Source organism: Apus apus, chromosome 2 (genome assembly GCF_020740795.1).
Source record: "Apus apus isolate bApuApu2 chromosome 2, bApuApu2.pri.cur, whole genome shotgun sequence".
Classification (NCBI taxonomy): domain Eukaryota; kingdom Metazoa; phylum Chordata; class Aves; order Apodiformes; family Apodidae; genus Apus; species Apus apus.
Window position 1 is genome coordinate 44,869,815 of NC_067283.1, and position 23,838 is coordinate 44,893,652.

The 23,838-nt window shown below is 38.1% G+C and overlaps 1 protein-coding gene across 3 annotated transcripts in view; it reads left to right on the top strand.

Annotated features, from left to right (window-relative positions):
* Positions 1–23,838, top strand: part of DNAJC13 (DnaJ heat shock protein family (Hsp40) member C13) — a 54,800-nt gene that overhangs the window by 9,073 nt on the left and 21,889 nt on the right. For 2 of the 3 annotated variants that reach the window (XR_007888624.1, XM_051610733.1), the window contains exons 3-31: positions 2,662–2,737; positions 3,233–3,382; positions 3,734–3,775; positions 4,835–5,035; positions 6,124–6,330; positions 6,421–6,516; positions 6,671–6,762; positions 7,582–7,748; positions 7,848–7,927; positions 8,008–8,177; positions 8,980–9,079; positions 9,328–9,435; positions 9,960–10,115; positions 10,856–10,912; positions 12,195–12,316; positions 13,495–13,570; positions 14,552–14,647; positions 14,801–14,944; positions 16,133–16,147; positions 16,635–16,717; positions 17,962–18,115; positions 20,258–20,361; positions 20,438–20,597; positions 21,471–21,533; positions 21,868–21,969; positions 22,119–22,223; positions 22,324–22,526; positions 22,991–23,075; positions 23,563–23,717. Coding sequence is in view for 2 of the 3 variants with exons in the window: in XM_051610733.1 (XP_051466693.1) it covers positions 2,662–2,737; positions 3,233–3,382; positions 3,734–3,775; positions 4,835–5,035; positions 6,124–6,330; positions 6,421–6,516; positions 6,671–6,762; positions 7,582–7,748; positions 7,848–7,927; positions 8,008–8,177; positions 8,980–9,079; positions 9,328–9,435; positions 9,960–10,115; positions 10,856–10,912; positions 12,195–12,316; positions 13,495–13,570; positions 14,552–14,647; positions 14,801–14,944; positions 16,133–16,147; positions 16,635–16,717; positions 17,962–18,115; positions 20,258–20,361; positions 20,438–20,597; positions 21,471–21,533; positions 21,868–21,969; positions 22,119–22,223; positions 22,324–22,526; positions 22,991–23,075; positions 23,563–23,717 (3,369 nt within the window). In the remaining variant the exon portion in view is untranslated. The remainder of the gene's footprint in view (positions 1–2,661; positions 2,738–3,232; positions 3,383–3,733; positions 3,776–4,834; positions 5,036–6,123; positions 6,331–6,420; positions 6,517–6,670; positions 6,763–7,581; positions 7,749–7,847; positions 7,928–8,007; positions 8,178–8,979; positions 9,080–9,327; positions 9,436–9,959; positions 10,116–10,855; positions 10,913–12,194; positions 12,317–13,494; positions 13,571–14,551; positions 14,648–14,800; positions 14,945–16,132; positions 16,148–16,634; positions 16,718–17,961; positions 18,116–20,257; positions 20,362–20,437; positions 20,598–21,470; positions 21,534–21,867; positions 21,970–22,118; positions 22,224–22,323; positions 22,527–22,990; positions 23,076–23,562; positions 23,718–23,838) is intronic. The other variant, XM_051610734.1, reaches the window with a different exon arrangement.

Consider the following 23,838-nt stretch of genomic DNA (forward strand, 5'->3'; position numbering starts at 1 on the left):
TTGACCAGTTTTGTGATAAACTATGTAGTCTTATAGAACTTCAAACTAAGTCTAAAGCCTAAAACAGAAGGTTAGTTTAAAAACTCAATGACTTTTCATGTAATGCACGGGAAAGGACTATTTAGTGAGTAGTTGCAGCAGAAGCTTGTATGGCTTTTAGTAACTGTCTATTTGAGTATTTAATTCCACTCAGTTCATAGTTATACAATCTCTGTATAATCTATGGATAACATAAAAAAAAGTAACTTAGCGTGTATTCCTAAATGAGCCTGAATCACTGTGACTCTTCATATGATTTGTCACTTTGCTGAGTATGGGCTGTATGCATGGCAGTTAAAGTATTTTCCAGTGGCACAGATGATGATTCTCCAGTGTTGATCTGTAATTCCATAAAGTTACTGAACATTGTCTTTAAGTGTGGTGTTATAAAATTTGTCTACCAAGTTCATTCTGAATTTAAGAAGTGTAACTTTTGACTTCTACAGTGCTTCAAAGAACCTAGTGATAGGCAATAGTCTTATTACTGGGAAGAGAAATTCTTAAATTCTTCTCAAAACAGCCTGGCATTAGACTGTACTGCAGAGTAGTTTGAGAGATAACTAATGGTGAAATCTTCAAGGCCTGGACATATAGACACATTTCTACATACTTAAAGGTGATGTTCTGGACAAGAGTATGCTGGATAATAAATATGCTCTCTACATTTTGAAATGCTGGCTTGAGGTTGAGGGGAGAAAAGGAATGTTCTATTACATTTGGAAGCTGGTCTTCAATTATAAGTGATTTTGCCACAAAGCACTTTGAAAGTTTTTAGTATGTTAAGTGAGTAAACTAGACCTTAAAAAAGTGCTTTATTACTTGTAGTAAGTTTATGTTCTTTAGAACAGCATAAACCTTATTTGTAAATCATAGAAAAGGCAGAATACTACTTAAGTTGTAAACGAGAGGAGAGGGAACAGCTTATTTGTTCAAAGGATTTTTGTTATTATCTAAGAACTAGAGCATCCTTTGACAGACTGACTATAGTGGGATTATTAGGAGATAGAGTAGCTTCAAATGTTCTGCTTAATTACTGCAACTTCTGTTGACCAGCATCTTAAATAAGGAAAATTCAACTACATGGAAAAACAAATAGATGTTTTAGATAAATTAAGCATCTTTAAGGTGGCAGTTCACTTCCATATTACTACTGATTTTTCTAAGCTTTGAAAAAAATAGGCACTTGCTTTAATTCCTAGACAAACTCCTCTGGGCTGGAACTTGCATCAGTTTGAATAATGGAAAATGGTAGGGAATGAAGTTTGTGAGGTTGACTGTGTCAGACACATACACTTGGCCTTGCTATTATGAGAGAAGGGAGGACAGTTCAAATAACGTGACAGAGCAGCTCTGAATCCTGTATCTGAAGCCCATGCAAAGTTTGACCTTGTACAGAAACGATGGCTTGTGCTGCAGACCTGGCAAGTGAGAGAAAGGACTGCAACACAAGAATGCTGAGGAACAAGGAAGAAATGACCTGCTTCTTGATGCAGTGTCTAGTATGGTACTGATCAGATTAGTCAGCCATCTGATTGATCCTAACCTGCTCTTTCCCTAGCCAACTCACGGTTTATCCAGAACTGAAACTGAACTTGCTGCACTGATTCAGTATTTTAGTATGGACAGCCAGTATGTCTGTTTGGTTCAAGTTCAAGAGAGGCATCTGTATTCAGATCCTGTTTCTTTGGTTGGGAAATAGTTACTAGTACTGTTACTGGTTCAGGTTTGACTTGACTTTCTGGGCAGGACTGCTTCCTGATAGAAGTACCCTAGAATAAGAAGCTTGCACAAGTAGTAAGGGATTAGTAGTAATCTATTGCTTCAAACTCTGGCTAGTTATGTTGCAAAACTTTCTGATTTGGAAGTATGCAAATAGTATCTATATAAAGAGTTTGTTCAGGGTTTGCTGTGAAGGTTGTCTAGGAAATGAAACCATGGTAAAGTTTCGATTTCACACTTGAAGCATCTAAATTTCTTAGCTCAGTGCTGCTTGTTTCTGGTATGCCTGAAACGCAGGCAACTGCCTTGCTACAGCTGTTCTTTAAGTGCTGTGGCAGTTAACATATCTGAGACATTGATGCATGATGACTAGCTGCATGTTGAACTCTAGCTTTAGTGATCAGTCTTTTGAGGTGTAATAGTCTTAGTTTTCCTCAAGGTGAAGAAAATTAGGCTTGGCCATAGTATCAGCTTTATAACAGTATTATGGCCCAGGTGCATAAATTGCATTATTTCGTGTTGCAACTGCTGTCTTCAAACAGATGCTGTGGAGTATTGTAGGAATAACTTTGTCCTATCTGTGTAGTCTTTTTAGAATTTATTCTGGTCTGTTAGTACCTTCCAGTACAAGTTCCAAGCGTCTTTGGTCCTGAATTAGCCAATAACAAGGAGAAGATATGTGCAAGGAAATAAATTTGGTAGTATTTAACTTGTATGCCCCCTTTCTGGATATACAGAGCAGAGGAGCTTCACATATTATAAACTGCAAACTAACAACTCAAAAAAGGAATTTCCAGATCCATTTCCTAACACTGACTTGTATATAGCTGCTTAACATAGTTTTGCTCTTCAAGAGGGTGTTTCTGTGACTTTTGGAGAAACTAACACCCTTCTGTATTATAGGTATAAGCGAGTCTTTTCAGTTGGAACCCATGCCATCACCACATACAATCCCAACACGCTAGAAGTTACAAATCAGGTAACTAATTTTTGAATGGGGACACTTTGAGTTTATTTCTGACTATTATTAATCATCCAGAGTGAATAATGGCATATTGTCTTAAGAAACTATGTAGTCTGACAAGATCTCAGCAAAACCAGAAGGTATGGCAGCTGCTACAAAAGCACACAGAAAACTGGTGTTACCTCTAGTAACTCTACAAATATCCAGTAGATTTTTGTCCTTTTAAGCTATTTATCTTTATTAGCCACAAAGTAGTAGTTTGCCTTCAGGTGTACTGTTCTGAATGAACTGGGGTAAGTTTAATCACTGCAAGGCTATGTCCCTGAAGGGAGTTAGGACACTTACTTACTTTGCAGAGTGTTAAATAAGAATCTCAAGCTAAAGCTGCCACGTAGCATGCTAGCTGTTGTTTCATTACAGCAACTCACTTAGGTACTAAGGGTTTTTGAGTGGAACAGATGTAGCTTTAAAATGACTGACAGTATAATGTGATTACTTTCAATTGTCTAGTGGCCTTATGGAGATATCTGTAGTATTTCTCCTGTTGGAAAAGGACAAGGAACAGAATTTAGTCTCACTTTTCGCAAAGGGAGTGGAAGAAAGTCTGAAACTCTTAAATTTTCCACAGAGCACAGAACAGAGCTCCTTACAGAGGCACTGGTAAGATTTAATGTTTTTTTTTTTCCCCTCAAGCAAACAGCAAGTACTTGGTTGTCATTACCATGGGGTAGCTTACAGTGTTTTATTTCCTTATATAAAAAGTAAGAAAGTGATTTATATTTTGAGCTATTTAATTAATGTACTTGATCTAGTGTCAGCAACTAGTGCATGATTCTTAAATAGCAAGTCAAGCTACAAACACAGAATACATTAAACTGCAGTGGAATGCCAAGTCTTCAAGGAGGCTTAATTCAAGTCCCTTAAAACAGGGTTGGCTTAAATGTGGATTTTCTGGATAGTTTGGATATAATATTTGCACTTACTGATGTTTGTTTTTTTTTTAAAAAACAGAGATTCAGGACAGACTTCTCAGAAGGAAAAATCACAGGACGGGTAAGTGTCTGGCTTATATTGATCATGTGGAGTTTAATGAAGTGATCTAAAGACTTAAACTTTCACTGTGTTTTATGCATGTTATGCACGTGCTAGATGTGATACCTAAAGTAGCTTTTGTAAATTTGGATCTAAAGTCTTGCTTTGAGAAGAGAAAATGAAGAGTTCATTCAAAAGCAACGGGAACCTTTTCAGCAGTAGAATATTTGAGTTCTCTTCACTTGGCCTGAGCCATTCAAAGACTCTGAATGTTACTGCTGAAATAAAGGGCTTTACCACACGGAGTTCTTACTTGAGAAGGAAGAATAAAAACATAAGCTTGCTTCATTATTAATTGTTTACTGCTTCCAGCTTTTTACTTTCCAACTCTAAATAGTTTCCTGCACAACATCCTGAATGCTTAATGTGGAAATAAAGTTTCTGGTGAAGATTTTTGTAGGTCAGATTAAAGATAAGATTGCCATTTAATAAATCTTGGTAATATACAGTGCTGGACTTGTATTTGGTTTTATGTTTTCTGGTCACAGAAGACAGCACTTAAAAGTAATTTAAAGCATTGTACAGAATAAGTCTTCAGTGATGAGCATAGTAACGCTGCTGGAATATGAGGATCCCCTTTGTTTTACTGTAGTTTAGAACAGACACCTGATGTGCTCATTTCAGAAAGTCTGTATTTGTAATGGAATATGACCGCAGGAGATGAAAAATTTCCACTATAGTGATAAGTCTACCATTATGTAGTCTTGATTAGCTGACTAATAGCATCCTGTGCAATAGCCATTTCCTTGTCTAACCACAGTGCATAGTCTGCAGCAAGAGAAACTTAATCCTTTTGGGATAGCTGTTTTGGGTTTGCTATTCAGTGTTTAAGCTGTGACTTCCTTGTCAGTAGACAGCTATTCTCACTTGATTCAGTGTTGTTAACACAGGTAAGAGCATTAAGGGAAATTATGTCATTTTTTTTAACTTTACACCTACACCATTTACTAGATAGGAAACCAACTATTGCTATGTAGTAAAGGAGTGTGTGTAGATGTCTAAAATTAGCTCTCTTTGCAGAGGTATAACTGCTATAAACATCACTGGAGTGATACGAGGAAGCCTGTGATTCTAGAGGTGACTCCTGGAGGTATTGACCAAATTGATCCTGCAACAAATAAAGTCCTGTGCTCTTATGACTACAGAAACATTGAAGGCTTTGTTGATATTGCTGGCTATCAGGGAGGCTTCTGTATTCTCTATGGAGGATTTAGTAGATTGGTGAGTACTAAAACAAAACATCTCGGTATGGTGCTTAGGATGTTTCTAGCTGCATAGTTAATAGTGCAGCTTCAACCCAATTTAAGAGTACAAGTATGTGCATCTTTGGGATGCAGCTGTGGAGCCTCAAGGCTTGTGGATGAGTTTTAGAACCTCTTGTCCACAGGAATTTAGTTAAAACATTTGAGAGTAAGGCATAGGGTTTTTTCTTGTTACATATTTAAAAAATACAGAGTATAAAATACCAAGTTATTTATAGTTGGATAACGAATATGAATGCAAAACAGACATGGAGTTTCCTGGCATTTCTCAAAGTTATGGAAGTGACAGGCAGCATTACTAACCTACCGACCTGATGAAGAGATTCTATTCAGAAATTGATTGATCAGTGGTGATGCCTTCCTTTTAGGCCTGTAATCTGATGTTGGGCAGCTTTTCTCGGGAAATACTGCAGTGTAACGTTGGTTTCAAAATTGTGAAAGGGTTTCTGTGTCTTATACTGCAAGCAGCCAAAATGGATCTTCAGGAATTAGTTCATGGTTACAAATGTAAACACAGCGATCTCGGTCACTAATAACAAAATAAGACTACTTTCTAGATCAGGATTTCCACGTCTTTTGTACTGTGGCATGCTTTTCTCTGGCATAAAACTAGCAATATATAATTCATCCTCTAGTGCTGCACTAACCTTGCCTCACAAGGCTCAATAGCAGCCCTTACAGATAGAAGCTGGGGCTGTCACTGTGGTTCTCTGGCTCCTCACTCCTGCCAGCCTGTCAGGAACTTTTGCCAAGGGTGGGCAGGCGGGTCATGCAGACCTTTACTTTAATGGCACTCTAATGGGGATCCTTTAGGAATAGTTGCTATAGATTTTTATTTTTTTTTTAATAAATGTAAACTTAATAGGGCATCTCTTGTGTAATAAATACCTCCTCTCTTTGTACTATGCACTGAGCAAAAGAAAACCTAGCTGCTGGGAAGATTCTCTACTGTTGGGTATATAGCAGAGAAACTGTACATCATGAAACTGATAATCTTGAGCTATGCTATATTTCTCATCTGTTTATTTTTCTTGTTGAAACTTGCAGCACCTCTTTGCATCTGAGCAAAGGGAAGAAATTGTCAAAAGCGCAATAGAGCATGCGGGCAACTTCATAGGGATCTCTCTGCGGATAAGGAAAGAATCGCTAGAATTTGAGCAATACTTCAATCTTCGCTTTGGAAAATACAGCAACGATGAGTCTATAACATCTTTAGCAGAGTTTGTTGTTCAAAAAATAACACCTAGACACTTGGTAAGGGTATAAAACTGAAATTACTTGCTTCTCTTAATTGCTAAGAATTCTCTTTCCTAACATGCTTGTTTTATGTTGGTTTTTTTTAAGGAACCTGTGAAAAGAGTACTAGCTCTTACAGAAGCTTGCTTAGTGGAGCGGGATCCAGCTACCTATAACATTGCAACTTTGAAACCTTTAGGCGAGGTAAGAGGCAACCTTTTCCATTACCACTTCTTTAAACAGAAGCACTAAGAGATGATAATAGTAGGAATTTGACAGTATACATTAGATGGCCTCAATTTGTATCGTGGAAAAATAACACTACTTCATGAATATGATCCTTATCTCTTATTTGTAGGTATTTGCAATAGTATGTGACTGTGAAAACCCCCAGCTTTTTACCATTGAATTTATCAAAGGACAAATTCGGAAATATTCTTCAACAGAAAGGTAACTGGAGCTCTTGTGGGTTATAAATGAAAATTGAAGTTGCCATTGTAGTGCTTCTAGTTTCTCAGCTTCCATAAACTCCAACCCTTGGAAGTGTTAACTAAAAGCCTTACTATTCTAGTGGTCTTCTACTTACAAATCAAGATTTTCTACAGGACCTAAATATCTTACCTTCATCCCAACTTGAAGCAAATCTGGCCAGAAGTTTTCTGATGAACATATAAGGGTGTTGGACAGTTAGACACAGTCTGTTTCTCCTAAGTAATGTTATTCTGTGTATGTTCTTGTTTAAGCAGTATATCTGAGTGAAAGAAAGCAATCACAATGTAAGTGATACAGAAATGTGAAGGCTGTAAACCCTTTCAGCTGTCTGCTTGAGATGGTTTTCATTGATTCTATTTAAAACAACCAACAGAATAGTCCCTGAGTGCACTTGCAGTTGTAATGCAGTCTAATCCTGCTCAGTGAGGTTTTGCAGAAAGCAGAGGGATGAGTTGGCTCGCAACATGTGTAACTCATTAACAGATTATCTAGAGTTGATCTCTTTAATGAAAGGCTGCAGCTGGCTATACTGGATGTGAGACAGCTCTGCTATTACAGTGAATAAAGGAAGACTTAAAAGTTTGTGATTCCTTCCAGAGGTGTAGCTGTTAGTACCAGTTTTAGTAAGCGTTTCCAAGTATTGCTGCCTTTCATTCTGTGCTTGATTATTTTTTTTTAAATTATTTTTTTTTGGGGTGCCTGTTTTTCTTATAACTTGATTCATTGGTTTCACTTTTCTTACCTTAATTTTATCTGTATATTTTTCTCTCAACCCAGAGATTCTCTCCTGGCTAGCTTGTTGGATGGAGTGAGAGCTTCTGGTAATAGAGATGTCTGTGTGAAAATGACCGCCACACACAAAGGCCAGCGTTGGGGATTACTCAGTATGCCTGTAGATGAAGAAGTAGAGAGTCTTCATCTGAGGTTTTTGGCTGCTCCTCCAAGTAAGCTAATGCTTATTACATGGCTTTATAATGCTTCTTAAAGCATCCAGATATTTAGTCATATCCTGTGCATTTAACTTCTGTTATGTCTTCTTCCAGATGGTAACTTTGCAGATGCTGTGTTCAGGTTCAATGCTAACATTTCCTACAGTGGGGTACTACATGCAGTTACACAAGATGTAAGAATAAATCCTCTGCCCATTATCTTAAAAATGTTGTTAATGCATGAAGATATTAATATGTGTTATTTCTTAACCAGGGTCTGTTCTCAGAAAACAAGGAGAAACTCATTAATAATGCCATAACAGCATTGCTCTCGCAAGAGGGAGATATTGCAGCATCTAATGCAGAGCTTGAAAGCCAATTTCAAGCAGTAAGACGACTTGTGGCTTCAAAAGCGGGGTTCCTTGCCTTTACTCAGCTTCCAAAGTAAGTGAGAAGTCTCTTCAAGCTTGGAAGTAGTAGGTGAAAACAGTTCTTGAGCTTTTGATGTCTTATCTTTGAAACAGAGTTGGAGTTAAGTCTCACTTCTGAAAATCACTGGAAGACTGTACACGATTGCTTCTAGTAGCATGAGGCTGTCATCAGGGTTTAATGTAAATTGAGAACCCAAATGATCAATCATTAGTATGTAAAGCTTATTCTTCCATTGCTAAATACTCACTGCCCTGAGTCACATATTCTAAAATGTACCTTCATCGGTCCTTGAAATATATTGATGCCATTTCTGTCTTCAGTTCAACACAAGATAAAACTTGATGTGGGAAGTTGAGTTGTACTCCTGCAGAAAGTACGGGCTGCTTGGAGTTTTTCTTAATTGGATAACATAAGGAAGTAGAAGATGATCAGTTTTTCTGAAAATAAAAAATAATTTGGAGTATTTTTTACTCTGGACAATGGGGCAACTGAATGATGTGAAGAGTAGCAAGCACTTACTCTTTGACCTTTATGAAGTTCTGATTCTCTGGGAGTAGTGTCCTGTACTCTCACTACCCTGTAACTACAGAAATATATCTTTGTTTTGGTGAGCATAATCCTGGAATATTGTTAACAGTGAAGTCAATATTAATGGTTTCCTACCAAGGAGTTTCAAATTTATCTAAAAGTCAAGCTACTGGCTTTCCAAATGCAATGGCAGCAGGCCACTTCTGGTCCCCAGCTGGACTTTTATATTAAAAATAAGATTACTGTTTCCTCTCTAATCTTGGTGGTTTTGCTTTCCTTTCAAAAGATTTCGAGAACGATTAGGAGTGAAGGTGGTGAAAGCCCTCAAAAGGAACAATGATGGAGTAACCCATGCCTCTATTGACATGCTTTGTGCTCTTATGTGTGTAAGTATTAAATTGCAGATTCTTTCACTTTGGCATGTGTGCCCTTCAGTCTATCCAAAGATCTAAAAGTAGAGGATTGCTCTTCAACTTCAAGTGTGCTCAGACATGAAATAACTTGTATAATGATTTCTTGCCGAACTTGAAGTGGGATGTACTTTGTGTGGCTTCAGAGTGTGGCTTTTGGACTACAGCTGTTAAGAACTGAGAGTTGAAATGTGAGTGCACAGAGAATGCTTTCTTTTTTATAGCCCATGCATGATGACTACGACTTGAGGCAAGAGCAGCTGAACAAAGCTTCTCTTCTTTCCTCCAAGAAATTTCTAGAAAATCTACTAGAGAAATTCAATTCCCATGTGGTAAGTCGACTTTGGAAAACAGCTTCTTTACCTGCCTTTCCTAATTGCAATGAAAACACTTCTGTCTGTCTTGGACACATCTTTGAATGTATTTGTACCTTCAATTGAAGTGCAGAAAATAAAGCTATATCTGGCACTGAGGCTTCTTCTAAATAGGTTTGTGTCTTGACGGGTTAGAATACAACAACTGTGTGCGTTTTTAACATGGAAATCAGGTGTTCCTTTGAACTGAAAGGGTAGTGTAACATGGTACTTATGGGATTAAAACTGGAAAAAATAAGTCGTAGCACACCAGTATACAAGGTCCTCAGTGTATGCTTGAGGAGCCAATACTTTACCAGAGTATTGCTATACTTGTAGTAATAACAAATTTTAGACTTGTCGTTTTTGTTTGCAGACTGTATCATGATATGACAGGAAAGTGCACCTTCAGCATAACAAGTACTGAATGAAATTTGTATGAATACTCTTGGGCAGGGCAGAATCAATGTATCTGTATTACATACCTGTCTTCCTAATTTCAGGATCATGGGACAGGTGCCCTAGTAATTAGTTCGCTTCTGGACTTCCTGACATTTGCCCTATGTGCTCCGTATAGTGAGACTACTGAGGGGCAGCAGTTTGACATGTTGTTGGAAATGGTGGCATCTAATGGAAGAACACTATTTAAGCTCTTTCAGGTGAGATTTCTTTTTAAAATTATTGTCAGAGGTCTTAGGATAGTCAGTGAACACAAAAGGCAGATGTGCCTACTATTTAACTGGTTAATGTGCCTAAGCCTCTTCTACCTTGGTGAGTTTTTTAGTGACCTGTTGGTTTACCTTCAGATACCAGATTGAGATGCTTACTCTGTAATAAATGATTTGACAAGTCATTGTAGAATGGACTACCTAAGACTTGTTTCTAGAAGCACTTTAAATTACCAGTTCAGAGTTAAGCTACGTTCAGCAGACACAGATTTTCCTGTCTTTGGAGAATCTGCCAGCTTTTGTTTCTGCCTCAGCAAATGAGATTGAAGAGTTACAAAACAGGAGTAACAGCCTCTTCAGTAGTAAACCTGTAAAAATTGTAGTAATTTTAGCTAAAATGTCAGTGCTTCCTTTCTGTAAAACCAGTGTGGTGTTCTGCTTCTCAGTCAGTGTTAGCCTGTGTCAGTTTCCCCAGCATCATTCTAGCTTCTCTGATACATACTGCTGTTCTGTGTGAAGAATTCAGTCTAATAGTTGCATGAGAGATTCTTGTTTAAAGGTAGGGGATAGGAACACTTCCTGGGGCTAACTTGCACAAAATTGAAAGATTAACTTCTGCTCAGAACTGGAATTAGAACAGCTGTGTAGCTGAGTTAAGAAAACTGAATCACAAATGATACAATCTTCAAATTTTGCACTTTGATAATTATTTTGTCAACTTTCCACTGCAGCACCCTTCCATGGCAATTGTGAAAGGAGCAGGTTTGGTAATGAAGGCAATAATAGAGGTGAGGTTTTTATCATTATTACCTGGGATAGAATACTAAATATGTATTGTCTATTTTGAAAGTGCAATTGCTTACTGATAGTAGAAGTTTGTTCTATTAGCTTCTCTTGGGGATTGGGGGAGGTGAGGAACAGAACACCTGCTTAATTATTAGTGGTTTAATATAGCAGCTTGCTTTATCTTACACTTGGGGGTTTGGAAGGCATGGCACTTGGGACTTTAGTTAGTGTCTTGCATGTTTTCATACTGAGTCCAGGTTTGGCTGTTAATGTATGAGGCTCAGTCACACATCTCAGAGCCACCAGACTTCTGCATGTTAAAGCGAGTCCTTCAAGGAGGGGAGGCTGTGTTTCCGGGACGTGTTGCCAGATGGAATGGGACTGGGATTAGCAGGCAGTAGTGTCCCAGAGCAGACTAGTGGTGTCAGCCTCGGTTCTTGTTCTTTCTGCTTCAGCAAAGGATGATTTGGCTTTGTTAGTTTCCGTACCACATGATGTATGGGCCAAGACCATACTCCTCAAGGGCTGCTCGTGATTGTTGTAGGGTGACCTTGCTAACTCCTTCTCGACACTTCCTGTGTTGAAATTCAGGGTTAAAGTTAGTGCCTCATTGTATCAAAATGGCTTATGCATCTGAAATGCATCTAGTACTCTCTTGGAATGGAAGTGGATGAACACTTGAAATAGAGGTATTAAAAAATCTAGAAGTTTCCCTTTATATACCATTTATATAACATTAGCTAAAAGTTGCTATGATGTTTGTTACAACTCCTGTAATTTTAACTGCAGTGGGACATGAGGAAGTAAAAATGCAGCGAAAACTTTCTTAATTATTCCCTGCAACTAGTGAATCTCAACTGAGTGGCTGTCTAAACCAAATAGCACCAGCTATTCTTAAGTGGTTACCGTTGACCAAAGTCAAGCAACAAACAATTACTCGTGGCTGTCATTCTTTGTTTCACCCTAAGTTAAAGTTGCAGTGTGGATGTTGTACTTGTAAATGTGCTACCAATCTCCTGGTTTATCATGGGAGACATGCATCTTATCCTTTTCAGTTACTGTCCTCAAAAGTATAACTACGAATTATCTGGTCAGTGGCTTTACTACAACTTTGATCAGTTGCTATTAAGAACTTGCACATAAAGCCCATCATATTACAGCTTCTGGCTTTTGGTTATTAGTTGACATAATTGATGGTCAAGAAGGCCTTGGAACTGTAAACTAAGATAAAAGCAGCTTAACTAAGATTCTTTCTTTAGTAATCATCTTGCCCTGTTTCCCAAGGAAGGAGACAAAGAGATTGCTACCAAAATGCAAGATCTTGCCCTCAGTGAAGGTGCCTTACCTCGTCACTTACACACTGCTATGTTTACAATAAGCACAGATCAGAGGATGCTTACAAATAGGTATGTCAGTCTCACTTGATACATTATGTTTAAAGAGTCTTAAGTAATGGCTTAGCTAATGTTAGAAACATTGGGAGGTCAGGGAAGAAAACTTGCAGTTTTTTAGGAGAGCATTCTCTTCAGCAGCTGATATGTTTAAGTAGGGCAAGGTTTGGCTGAGACTGCAGCCACCTAATAAACCTTTAATTGTTTGGGTTTTTTTCCAAGATGGGACTTGGGTTGGTTACTCATTAAAGGCTCAAGTTTTCTTATAATTTTTTTCTGAAAGCAGGAAAAGAAAAGGCAAGTGGAATGTCTGGAATGTACAAAAAGGTTCAGCTTTATTTTACAGCTGTATAAATCCCAGAGTCCACACCTTGGACATCTTGCATGCAGTTAGGGTCACTCATCTCATCTGAGAGAGAAGTCTTCTCATACAGAAATCATTTTGTGTATTCAGCAGTCATTGATATCTGAGACTGAGCCTTAGGGCATGCTGAGGAGGATGAGTGATAATTCAATTATTTCCACCCAAGAACAACATTATAGAAGTTTTAACTGCACGTTCCTGAAGCACTTGGTGTTGCTGAGCAATGTCTTGACAAGTGGATCTTGTTGCCCCTAATCTCCACATTTAGGAGAAAGCTAGTATGAAACCTGTCATACTAGTTCTGTTTGGATCTACCACTTTTCACTTGCATGTCAGCAATGCTTCAGGTCATTGCAGTGGAAGCCTAGTGACAAATATTGGCAGAAAGTGTCAGTAGGCATAGAAGACTGGCTAGGAAAGCCTCTGTGGAAGCCTATAACTGGTTTTAAGAGCTTCGAGTAGAGCAGTTAAGAGTCTAGAAGCCATCAAGAACTGTTAACTTTAACTTAAGATTGACTGGATAAACTTACACTTGTCATTAGATGTTTAGTTTTTGCTCTATTGCTCAAGTGTTCTTTTGAGGTCTAGATCAAAAAGCATGTGCTGCTACTGTTCCACTAACTTCACTGGAACTTCTTAAAGGCAACACTTAAAAGCATGCTAAGCATAAACATGAACTGGAACAATATAATGCTTTGTGCTCTTACTCAAGAGCACAAAGTTCTTGCTCATCTTCATTTCACCAGCATGGTAAGGGTGTCAGTTTAGTGGTTTAAAAATATGTTTAAAATACTGATTTTCTGTTTGTTAATTTAAATGGCTTTTTCAGGCAGTTAAGTAGACATTTGGTTGGCCTCTGGACAGCTGAGAACAAAACTGCTATGAACTTGTTGAAACGTATTTTGGTAAGTAAAAATGGGATGCGGTGTAGGGAAAGAATAAAATCTAAAAGCCTGTAGTATTAGAAACCTTGAGATAACCTGTAGAGCAAACATGTCCCCTTTCCCCTCCAAGGGGGAAGTCTAGCCTGGGAGATCAGTGGTCTGGCGTCAGCAATTTGGAGGATATTGATGACTAGTGCAAAACATCTCAGATTCTTCAAGTATGATTCTACTTCACTGCCACTTTAAAAAAGGGCATATGAGACACAAAATAAGATTTCTAACTTTTTTCTTTATTAAAAGGACAAAAACATGGGAGATGCAGTAAATGCAGTGTCTAATGCTTAGTGCCAGTAAGAAAGTTGTGCTTTCATGACTGTCCAACTCTGTTTGCTTATAACAGCTGTACTTATATATTGGCTGATATTCCCATGTTCTTTCACCCTTACAGTCTCCTGAAAGGTTCTTGCTTATGTTACTTCAGTGAAACTGGTTCAAACAATAGTGTTCTAATTAATTACTAAATCTGGAAAAGTACCAACTTTAAATTCAAAATGGCAGTTCCTTCATTTTCGGTAGAGCAAACTATCTTGATCTTGGTTGCTATCTTCCAGAAGGCTTACTCAAATGAAACTATCTCATTTCTAATGTCACGTGCAGCATTCAATCCATATCAGAGGGTATAATGGGTTCTAGGGTTACAGTATGGATCTCCCTCAATACTGCTATGGGATTGGCTCTTTTCTTCCTGCAGTCTTTACCTTCATTTAATGCTCCTTTAAGAAATGGGAGAAAGGCAAGAGCTCACTGTACTGAAACTAATTATGTGCCTCTATTGAAGATGGTGGCATTTCACTAATAAAAGCAAAAAGCTGCTGTAGGTTTACATGCTTGCTTTATACATTCTGTTTTGAAATCTCTAATTTAAAGAAATTGTTACCTAATGTGTTGGTTTCTGTTCCATTAGCCACATGTGTGTTTACACTGGTTTTAAATATTTTTTAGCCACCAGGTTTGTTGGCATACCTTGACAGTGCTGATCCTGTTCCTGAAAAAGATGCTGATAGGATGCATGTTAGAGATAACTTAAAAATTGCAACTGTAAGTAAATGCACCTGTCTTACCTCTTCCATTATACAGATGTACAGTCTTAGTGACTTTTCTAATACAGACACTTGACTGTGTTGCATTGACCTGTATCAAACATGTTGATAGACCTGCAGCTGCAAATGACTAATAGGATTTGTTCTGCAGGATCAGTATGGCAAGTTTAATAAAGTGCCGGAGTGGCAGAGACTGGCTGGAAAAGCTGCAAAAGAAGTTGAAAAATTTGCCAAAGAGAAGGTGGATCTCGTCTTGATGCACTGGAGAGATAGAATGGGCATAGCTCAAAAAGAGGTAGAACTGTCTGAAACTTTGCTACAGTAACTTGATTAATTTTAGAGAGGAAGACTTGCAACTCCATGAAATCAGAGGGAAGTTAAACAGAAATAGAATTGTAGGAATGTGAGAAACTTCATAGTTCTGCTTCCTTTTAGCAAACTCTCTGTCTCTTACTACTCTTTGTTGTGGGTTAGAAATGGATTCCAAGGAGAATGTAAAGCAGGCAAATAGATTCCTTCAGCATATGTATAAAGATTTAGCTTGTTCTTGCTATAGCCAACTTTATCAAACTGGACTGCACCCTACGTGCATTTCTTCCAGGATTACATTATCCAATCTTCCAGTTATACAGGAGAATAGGAAATTCCTTAATCTGGCAAAACCATTTTTTATACTCCATTCAGAAGGAGCTATGAGCATTCTTTGCATCTAAAATTATGTACTTTATGCTAGTAGGATTTTAGTTAGGAAACCTGCTTGGAGAAGCTTGACTTGAATACAGGTACTTCAGTGCTTAAATTGCAACATAAGACTATGTATAAAACCACAGTTAAGACTGAAGTGATAAGTAACTGTTTTGATCTGATACTGTAAGAGGACAGCTCAAGCACTGCTTGAGTTCATACTGTTCATCTCCTTTTTCCTTTAACTTTGTTATGTTCTGTATGACAAACTCTTTGAATTATTACACTTTTTCCTTCCTTTAGTCTACTGACTAAGCTTGTTTTTGTGCATTCTGGAAAAGAAACAAACTATTATATAGGCAAGGAAGGATGAAAAGAGCAATGCAATGCAGAGTATTGAAAATGCCTGTCTTTGTACTTGATCTGATGTAATGATAAGCTTTAATTTAGGAAAACCTTAACTTGGTAAAATCTAACTCAAGTTTGATGTAGGCTGTAGCGCAGAATTTTCACAGGTAATAATTCTGTAATGGTGAACTGGGTTAAAAACAAAGTATTAATGGAGAAATGTGGAAGAAGGTGGAGAAAGGGTAAACTGCACTTTAAACTCAGTATCTAGACAAGATGTTTAAACGACAGCTTTTCTGTCTGGAGTTCTGAGCTGTTTAATTTCAGTTGTATGCAAGTGTAACTTGGAAAAGGCAGTAGCAAGTTTGGTATTACCACTTTGAATTACTTCAGTGGCTGTGGCTTGTTAAATGTACCTTTTCTTTTTCTTCCAACTTTCCATCACAATCAGGACAGAAACAATATGGTGAGTCTGTGTATCTCTGCCACTTGTGTGGATTGCATTGGTTAGACTTCTGCTTGCATGTGGTACCTCATGTAGACTATAACATTGATTTCATGCTTGGGCAAGCTAGGGAACCTTTCAGCCAAGTCAGATTTGTGTCTTATTCCTGTGACTTGTTCTAGTTACTTCCTTTCAAGAGCAAAGCATTCTTGTTGTGGGCTTCCCCCTTCATCAGCTTTGGTGATGGGAGCCAAGCTTTTCTCAGGGATAACTTGCTTCTAAATTAATGACTTGTTGAACAGCAGAAGGTTTCTCTGGCATGGTTTAACTTGGTGTAAATAACACTCGTGAAAGTCTGTTGCTGCTTCTTGCTAGAAAAGACCACCTTATTAATGAGGCTTAACTTAGTGTGGCTTTTGAAGGAGTAAAGAAAACCCAACTTTTGATTTCAAAACAGAAAAAAGGGGAATATCTGTCCTACTAATGTCTTATTTTGGCTCTTCTGCAGAACATTATGCAAAAGCCAGTGATATTAAGGAAACGACGCCAAAGAATAAAAATAGAAGCAAACTGGGATCTCTTCTATTACAGGTAAAATACAAATGTGGTGGTCTCAGATACAACTTATTACCTGGCTGGATATTCTTGTTAATATCTTCTGAGTTGCTGTGGCTTGATTCCAGTTTCTGCCTGCCTTGAAGCAGTGCAAGTGCTTTGTAACAGGAATTTAGAAAAAATGAAATCCTAAGAATTTAGTTTGTGTTTAGGAAAGGGGGAAATTTGGAAAGCTTCTCAAATGTTATTGAACCACATCCTTTTTTCCCCTTGAATCAAAATGAAGAGTAAATGACAAGTTGCAGGTGCTGATTTGCGTGTTGTTGAAAGCTAAGCAATGTAGCACTGAAAGTCGTTGTAGTGTGTTGGTGCATCAACCTGTAAGCTGCTCTAGGTGTTCTGAGTTGAACTGGAATAAAAATGAGCTCAAGGCAGGCAAGGAGAAAACAAATGGATACTGGATTTCAAGTAGTGCCACAGGTCCTAAATGTATGTTGCTTACCTGCGAGTTCTTAAAACTGTCAAAAGTTTACAAGGGAGGGGCTTCCATCAGAAAAAAAATTAAAAATGCCACTTTACTATGGCTAGGGATGTTATGTTAAATGGACTAATAAAGCTTGACTGTTCAACAAACTCTTTGAAAACAATCTTGGGGAAATTCTGTAGAATTAACTGTTTGATTCAGTGCTTAATGTTTCTTAAGGTCAAATATTCTGCACAAATTCTGCACAAGTGTTGCATGAAAGGAAGGTTTGCATATTCCTGAACTTTGAGTAGTAAAGTGCTGCTCTCAACCGGGCTCTGGATCCAAGGGCTCTCTTGTAACTGCAGCTGAAGAATGTTCACTGACTGTCTTGTGACACTTGAGACATCAACTTCTGTTTTCCCTCATGAAGTAGTTTTATTTTTTTGGTTGTTTGTTTAAAACATACTAAGTGTATGTGCATGCCTGCTGCCCTGGTTTATTGTTCACTTGTAACCCTTACTGAAAGGTGTGATAAATAGCTTGCACTTCTTCTGGTCATATGACCAGGTATCTGGTCGTACGCAGATAACAAAGTGCGTCAAAAAGGATGACAACAGGTATACGCTGACTTCCCATGTCTATTAAAACATTATAGAAGTGAACAGCCATAATTGCTGTAACAAACTGGAGACCACTACATACTGCCTTCTAGTTAAGGTCCACTAGTGCTAATCTTCTCTAGCTTGCCAGCTGAGTCTTGTCTGCCTTTCAGATACTCTTTTGAGGGGTTTAAACTATGTAACTTCTTTCTTAGATTTCTTCAGGATCATGCTAGATCAAACTTGATTTGGAACTTCAAAACACGGGAAGAACTGAGAGATACTCTTGAATCTGAGATGAGAGCATTTAATATTGACAGAGAACTTGGCAGTGCTAATGTAATCTCCTGGAACCATCAGGAGTTTGAGGTAAATGACCCACTGTAGGAGAAACTGTGTAGGTAAAATATGTCTATCTAAAATGTTACTTTTCTTTCTCTAACTGCATGAGTGAAACTTAGGTTGACAATCCCTGACTGCAAGATAGAATTTTTTTGGGGTTGTGGAATAAACTGCTAAGGCTTAAGGCTGTTAACAGGTACTATTGTCCAGTGTAACTGCAAAGCTGAAACCTCTTCAGCCTAACAAATGACACTGTCGAAATGAAACATTGATCAGAACCCTTGATGTATTGTTGTGATAAGAGGAAAAGAGAAGAGTTGGTGTTACATTGTTGTCACAATAAGTCATACTTGTTCTTGAACATGCTCCATCAGACTTGTTTTGGGTAGTTTCACAAATCACTTCTTCCTGATAGCAGGCATCTTATCTTTATTTCTATCATGTCTCAGTGATCCTAAGGCTGCATTGCCAAACCATGAGTAGGTTATGTGGCTGAAAACATGCTGCTCTGTAAATTACAGATTTAGGATACTATTTTCACGTTGTAGGAACAGCAGTACTTAAAGTCAAAATAGCCCTTCAGGCTTCGGCAAAGCGGTTGGTATGGTCCTTAATTGGCTTTCTCAGAACAACTCAAAAGATTTCCAGCTAATAAACACTTCCTCTGCTGTACTCTTATCTCCAGGATCGTTATGGTTCCACACCAAACCACAGTTTTAATCAACTGTGTAATGCTAAAGCAAAGCAAGGCCACACTTGAGTTCAACTTTAAGATATTCTTAGATATTCTCAATGCCAGCTTTGCCACAGTATAGCTTTCTAGTTGAAATCTGAGCAGAGGACTACTAGTGAAACAGGAGTAAACTGCTGCTTTTGAGGAATCTCAGTTGGCTGGCAAATCAGAAAGACTTGCAAGACATCAGGCTACTGCTTTAGAAGAAAACTATTTTATAAATGCAGTTTATCTCTGTCACACAACTGAGGATTACAGCTTACCTTGATGCAGTAAATAGCTAAATTTGGGGTTGGACTAAATTGGGGTCTTTCGCACTGGCGTTTAGCTTTCAAATTTTCGTTCAGCTATGGACCAAGCACAGAGGAGTTCTGGACACCACAAGGTCGCTATCCCAGCTCCGTCTTTGTACTTTAGAAGTACTAACTGGGGCAGAATCAAAAGTACAGGTTTGAAATTCAGTAATACAGGATTTCCACCTGCACTGTGCACTCCTCTGTGGCTTATGCTACTGTAATGTATCACTAGCGTTCTTGTAGTTACAGCTCAGGATACTTAGGGACTTGCTTGAGCGGGCTTCTGTAACATGATTTTTGACAGCAGCTGTCTCAGAGTTATGCTTTTAAATATTTTAAATGAATACTTTTATCAGGCTGTACTGTAAGTATTTGAACTAACTACTTAGTGGTGACAAAGGCTTCTCTGTCAGCTGTGGAACCTGTCACTTTGCCAAGGGGGTTTGGTGGCTTGAGATTGCACTGGAAATGTACTAGTTAGTGGGACCTCTGTATCATGTGCAATGGTCAAATCTGGAGGTAACATTGTGGCCTTGTGACAGTGGTGTGCATACTATAGACCGGAAAAACTGCTGTAGAGGGTGGCTTTTGTGGTATATTTAGAGGTACCTCTAAATGACATCCTTGCCAAATGCTTAACCACTGAGAATTGAGATACATGGTTAAACTTAATATAGTTGCTCTGAAGTTAATGGTAGCTCTCATTGTGCAATTTTACTTCGGCTTTTTGGTGTGTGCACTGATGCCTCCAGGCTTTTATTACCCAGCATAATAGCAAGTATACTAATAATTAAGTCATGCTTGTTTTTTAATACTTGTAGTAACATTGAGTGAAATACCTTACAATGGACTCACAACCTATTAAACCTTGAGTCACTGAATACATCATGTATTATCCAAGTTTAGTTCATAAAACCAGCTGATACAAGTTGCTTTAAAGGCTGGCAGGAATAGCTTATGGCATATATTTTGTAGATGTCTTTCTTTAACAGCAGACTTGCAAATTTCAATCTTCTTCAGACTGTAGGAGGGATTGTTAACCTTGTTGAGTTTATGGAAGCAAGCAAGTACAGTATTGTTATGAGAACAAAAACTTAATGAAGAGAAATAGTATTTACTGATAAGTAATTTGTGTTACAGGTAAAATATGAGTGCCTTTCTGAAGAAATAAAGATAGGGGATTATTATCTAAGGTTGCTGCTGGAAGAAGATGAAACAGAAGAGAGTGGAGCAATCAAAAAATCGTGAGACATTATTAAAATCCTATCTCATTCCCAAGGTTTCTTTGTTTTCTTCTCTAAAATCTTGTTTCTTTCTTAGATACGAATTCTTCAATGAGCTCTACCATCGCTTCTTGCTTACCCCAAAAGTGAATATGAAATGTTTATGTCTGCAAGCATTGGCCATTGTTTATGGAAGATGTCATGAAGAAATAGGACCATTTTCTGATACCAAGTACATCGTTGGGATGTTAGAAAGGGTAAGAATTACTTAAAATTACTAGATACAGCAGTTAACGTATAGCTAGTCCAGCATATGTTCAGATCCTTCAAGTTGCTGTGAAACCCAAGTTTTGGTTTTGCAGAACATGAAGCTGTGGCATGAATACTCTTTTTCCATGCTGTCACCAGGTGTTCCTAGTATTTTTCCCCTTGATTCAGTTCAAGTTTCACTAAAAAAACCCTGCTGATCATAATGGTATTTCAAAGCAGCCTCTTTGTATCTGTGTTTTTTAGGCCTGAACAGATTTTCAGGCTGTACAGGAATAGTGTGAGGGAACTTTGTGTGGTATTGATCTTGTGCATGTTTTTGAAAAATGCAGAAGCATGTGACTTTTTAAGAGGAAAATCTTATTCCATGCTGCTGTTTTGAAATACTGACTTGAAGAGTAGTAGTGACAGCCCCACACCTGATGAAATTACAGCCTTTAATGGGCACATGTGATAAGTTAGATTTTTTTATTGGTAACTACTTTGCCAATTAAGTGTCTGTTAAGTTCTGTGTGTCAAATGATACAGCTTGCAAAAAAAAACCATTTCCACACAGTCTGAAGAATGGTTTCTGCTCACTGGGGAATCCATACACCTTCCCTTCAGAAAAATAGACTTAGCAGAAAAGTAGGTTTGAGTGTCAGACCCAGAGCAACAAAGGGGATGGGGGCAACAAGGCCTTTCCTCCTCAGTGGCAGAAAGCTACGTTTATTAGCTGTGCATGCAACTGGGCACTTCATAGTCAGTTTTATCCTGGCATGAAAAAACTAAAAGGGTCTTTGCAGGCACAACTATATTGACTTTTGAAGGTAACTTCTAATACGTGCTATGAAACACTAATTTGTTCTTTTTTGCTGCAATAGTGCACTGATCGGCTTGAGCGGGACAGATTGATACTGTTTCTCAACAAGCTGATCCTTAATAAGGTAAGGTGGACATGTGCACTTAAGGGTAGTTTATTTGTCTTTCAGCAGTGTAAAATGGTCTGAACTAATCTTCCAGGGTTAATTTGAGCAAAAATTCAAGTCTTGAGGAAGTCTTAAAAACATGCTTGATACAGCTTTCTGATATGTAGTAGCTGTTATTTACTGGTGAGCAAGCTGGAGGAAACGTATGGATACTAATGGTGATTGTCCCTTTCTAGTCACTTTAGAGAATTATTTTACTTGTGGTTGCTTCTTATTTGAATAAAACTGCCCAGTACTTATAACAACTCTTATCTAGATAATGCTTGTGTTAACTCAGTTAATCCCTTAACAGAAAAATGTCAAGGACCTTATGGATTCAAATGGTATTAGAATCCTTGTAGATCTGCTTACTCTGGCACATCTTCACACAAGCAGAGCTACAGTCCCTCTGCAGGTATGTGACCTTTGTTTCTTACTACTTGTAAGCTTTGCTAGGGCAGTTCTTTTAAAAAAAGGAAAAAGTCAATGTCCTTTTCATGTTTTCTGTAGCAATGTGATGTTTGCACTGAAACTAAAGCTATTCTTGTAAATATCAACTTGCAGAGCAATGTGATTGAGGCAGCACCTGATATGAAGAGGGAGAATGAGAAAGAATGGTACTTTGGCAATGCTGACAAAGAAAGGAGTGGTCCTTACAGCTTTCAAGAGGTACCTTTCAGCTTTAAACTCTCAAAATTGGCAAATTATTTCTTGCGTGGTGAAGCTCTGAATGCTAAATTGACTAAATTCGTACCTAATTTTGCAATAGATGCAGGAACTATGGAACAGTGGAAAGCTGACTTCAAAAACACGTTGCTGGGCTCAAGGTATGGATGGTTGGCGACCATTGCAGGTCATCCCTCAGCTGAAGTGGTGCTTGCTTGCCAGCGGCCAGGCTGTGCTGAATGAGACTGACCTTGCCACACTTGTACTCAACATGCTCATCACAATGTGTGGATATTTTCCCAGCAGGTAAACACTAATTTTCAGCAGAAGTGGTTAACTTTCTCTGGCAGATGCATAAATTCTATCTTAAAGCTTTTCTTGGAAACCAAGTAGTACATTAGTGAACTGTATTAAAAAGCCTGTTATGTAGTAGCCATTAATTCTGCAGTGAAATAAATAATTTGTAGGTGAGACAATACTAATACTGTGAATGGGACTGCAAGAATGAATGCACAAGCTATGTTAATTTCTAATGCACAGTGGCATAGTTTTACTCGTGCGGCCAGGCTCTTGTTTAACTTAAAAACAAAGCTGCTTTAATGCATGACATTAAACCACACTTAAGTTTAACAACAGACTTTGACATCAACACAAAATTAATGACACTGAATATTATCTCGATAGCCTGATACTTATGGCTTAATAAAGTTGTTCATTCTTGAAAGAGAAAAGGCACCTATGCTTACTGCTGTTCCACTTTATTGTTTTAGAGATCAAGACAATGCTATTATAAGACCTCTGCCTAGAGTGAAAAGGCTGTTGTCAGATAGCACTTGCCTTCCTCATATCACTCAGGTAAGCAGCTCTTACTCATTTAGATAGATTTTTTGAAAAGTCTGACTTACTCTACCATCTTTCCCATGTGGATACTTTTAAGTGGAACAAATGCATCAAAAACATCTGATACATCCTGCAGATCTCTGGTCAAGCTTTTTTTTTATTTCACTGAATATTATTACAAATGCCATGTTGTTTCACCCAGTATCTTATTAATAAATATATCCATCCTTGAAGATAGTAAAAAACTATCTGAACTGGCAGCCAGCTCTTGGGACCCTGCTTTTGAGCAGGGTGGTTTGACAAGATGACCTCTGGAGGTCTCCTCCAACTATAAACATTCTGGGATTTGATCCTGTTATTTTTTTGGGCTGAAGTATTCTTTAATTGAAATGCATGTAAGATTGCTAGCTTGTTCTAATACTACTTCAGTTAAAACTTCAATTTTGGCTAGGTAACTTGCACTACTCAAGCAGCTAATGTAAATGCTTGTGTTTGATTTCAGCTATTACTGACTTTCGATCCTATCCTTGTGGAAAAAGTTGCTATATTGTTGTTTCATGTCATGCAAGATAACCCTCAGTTACCTCGATTTTATCTGAGTGGAGTATTCTTCTTCATCATGATGTACACGGGTTCCAATGTACTTCCTATTGCAAGGTGAGGAAAAAGAGTAGCTAAAAATACCTCTTGACTGGTCATGCTCAGAAGGGCTGCTGCTCTAAGTGCTCCAGGGAGAGCTGGCATGAGATGGCAAACAAATGCTCTCTAGAAGAATCTC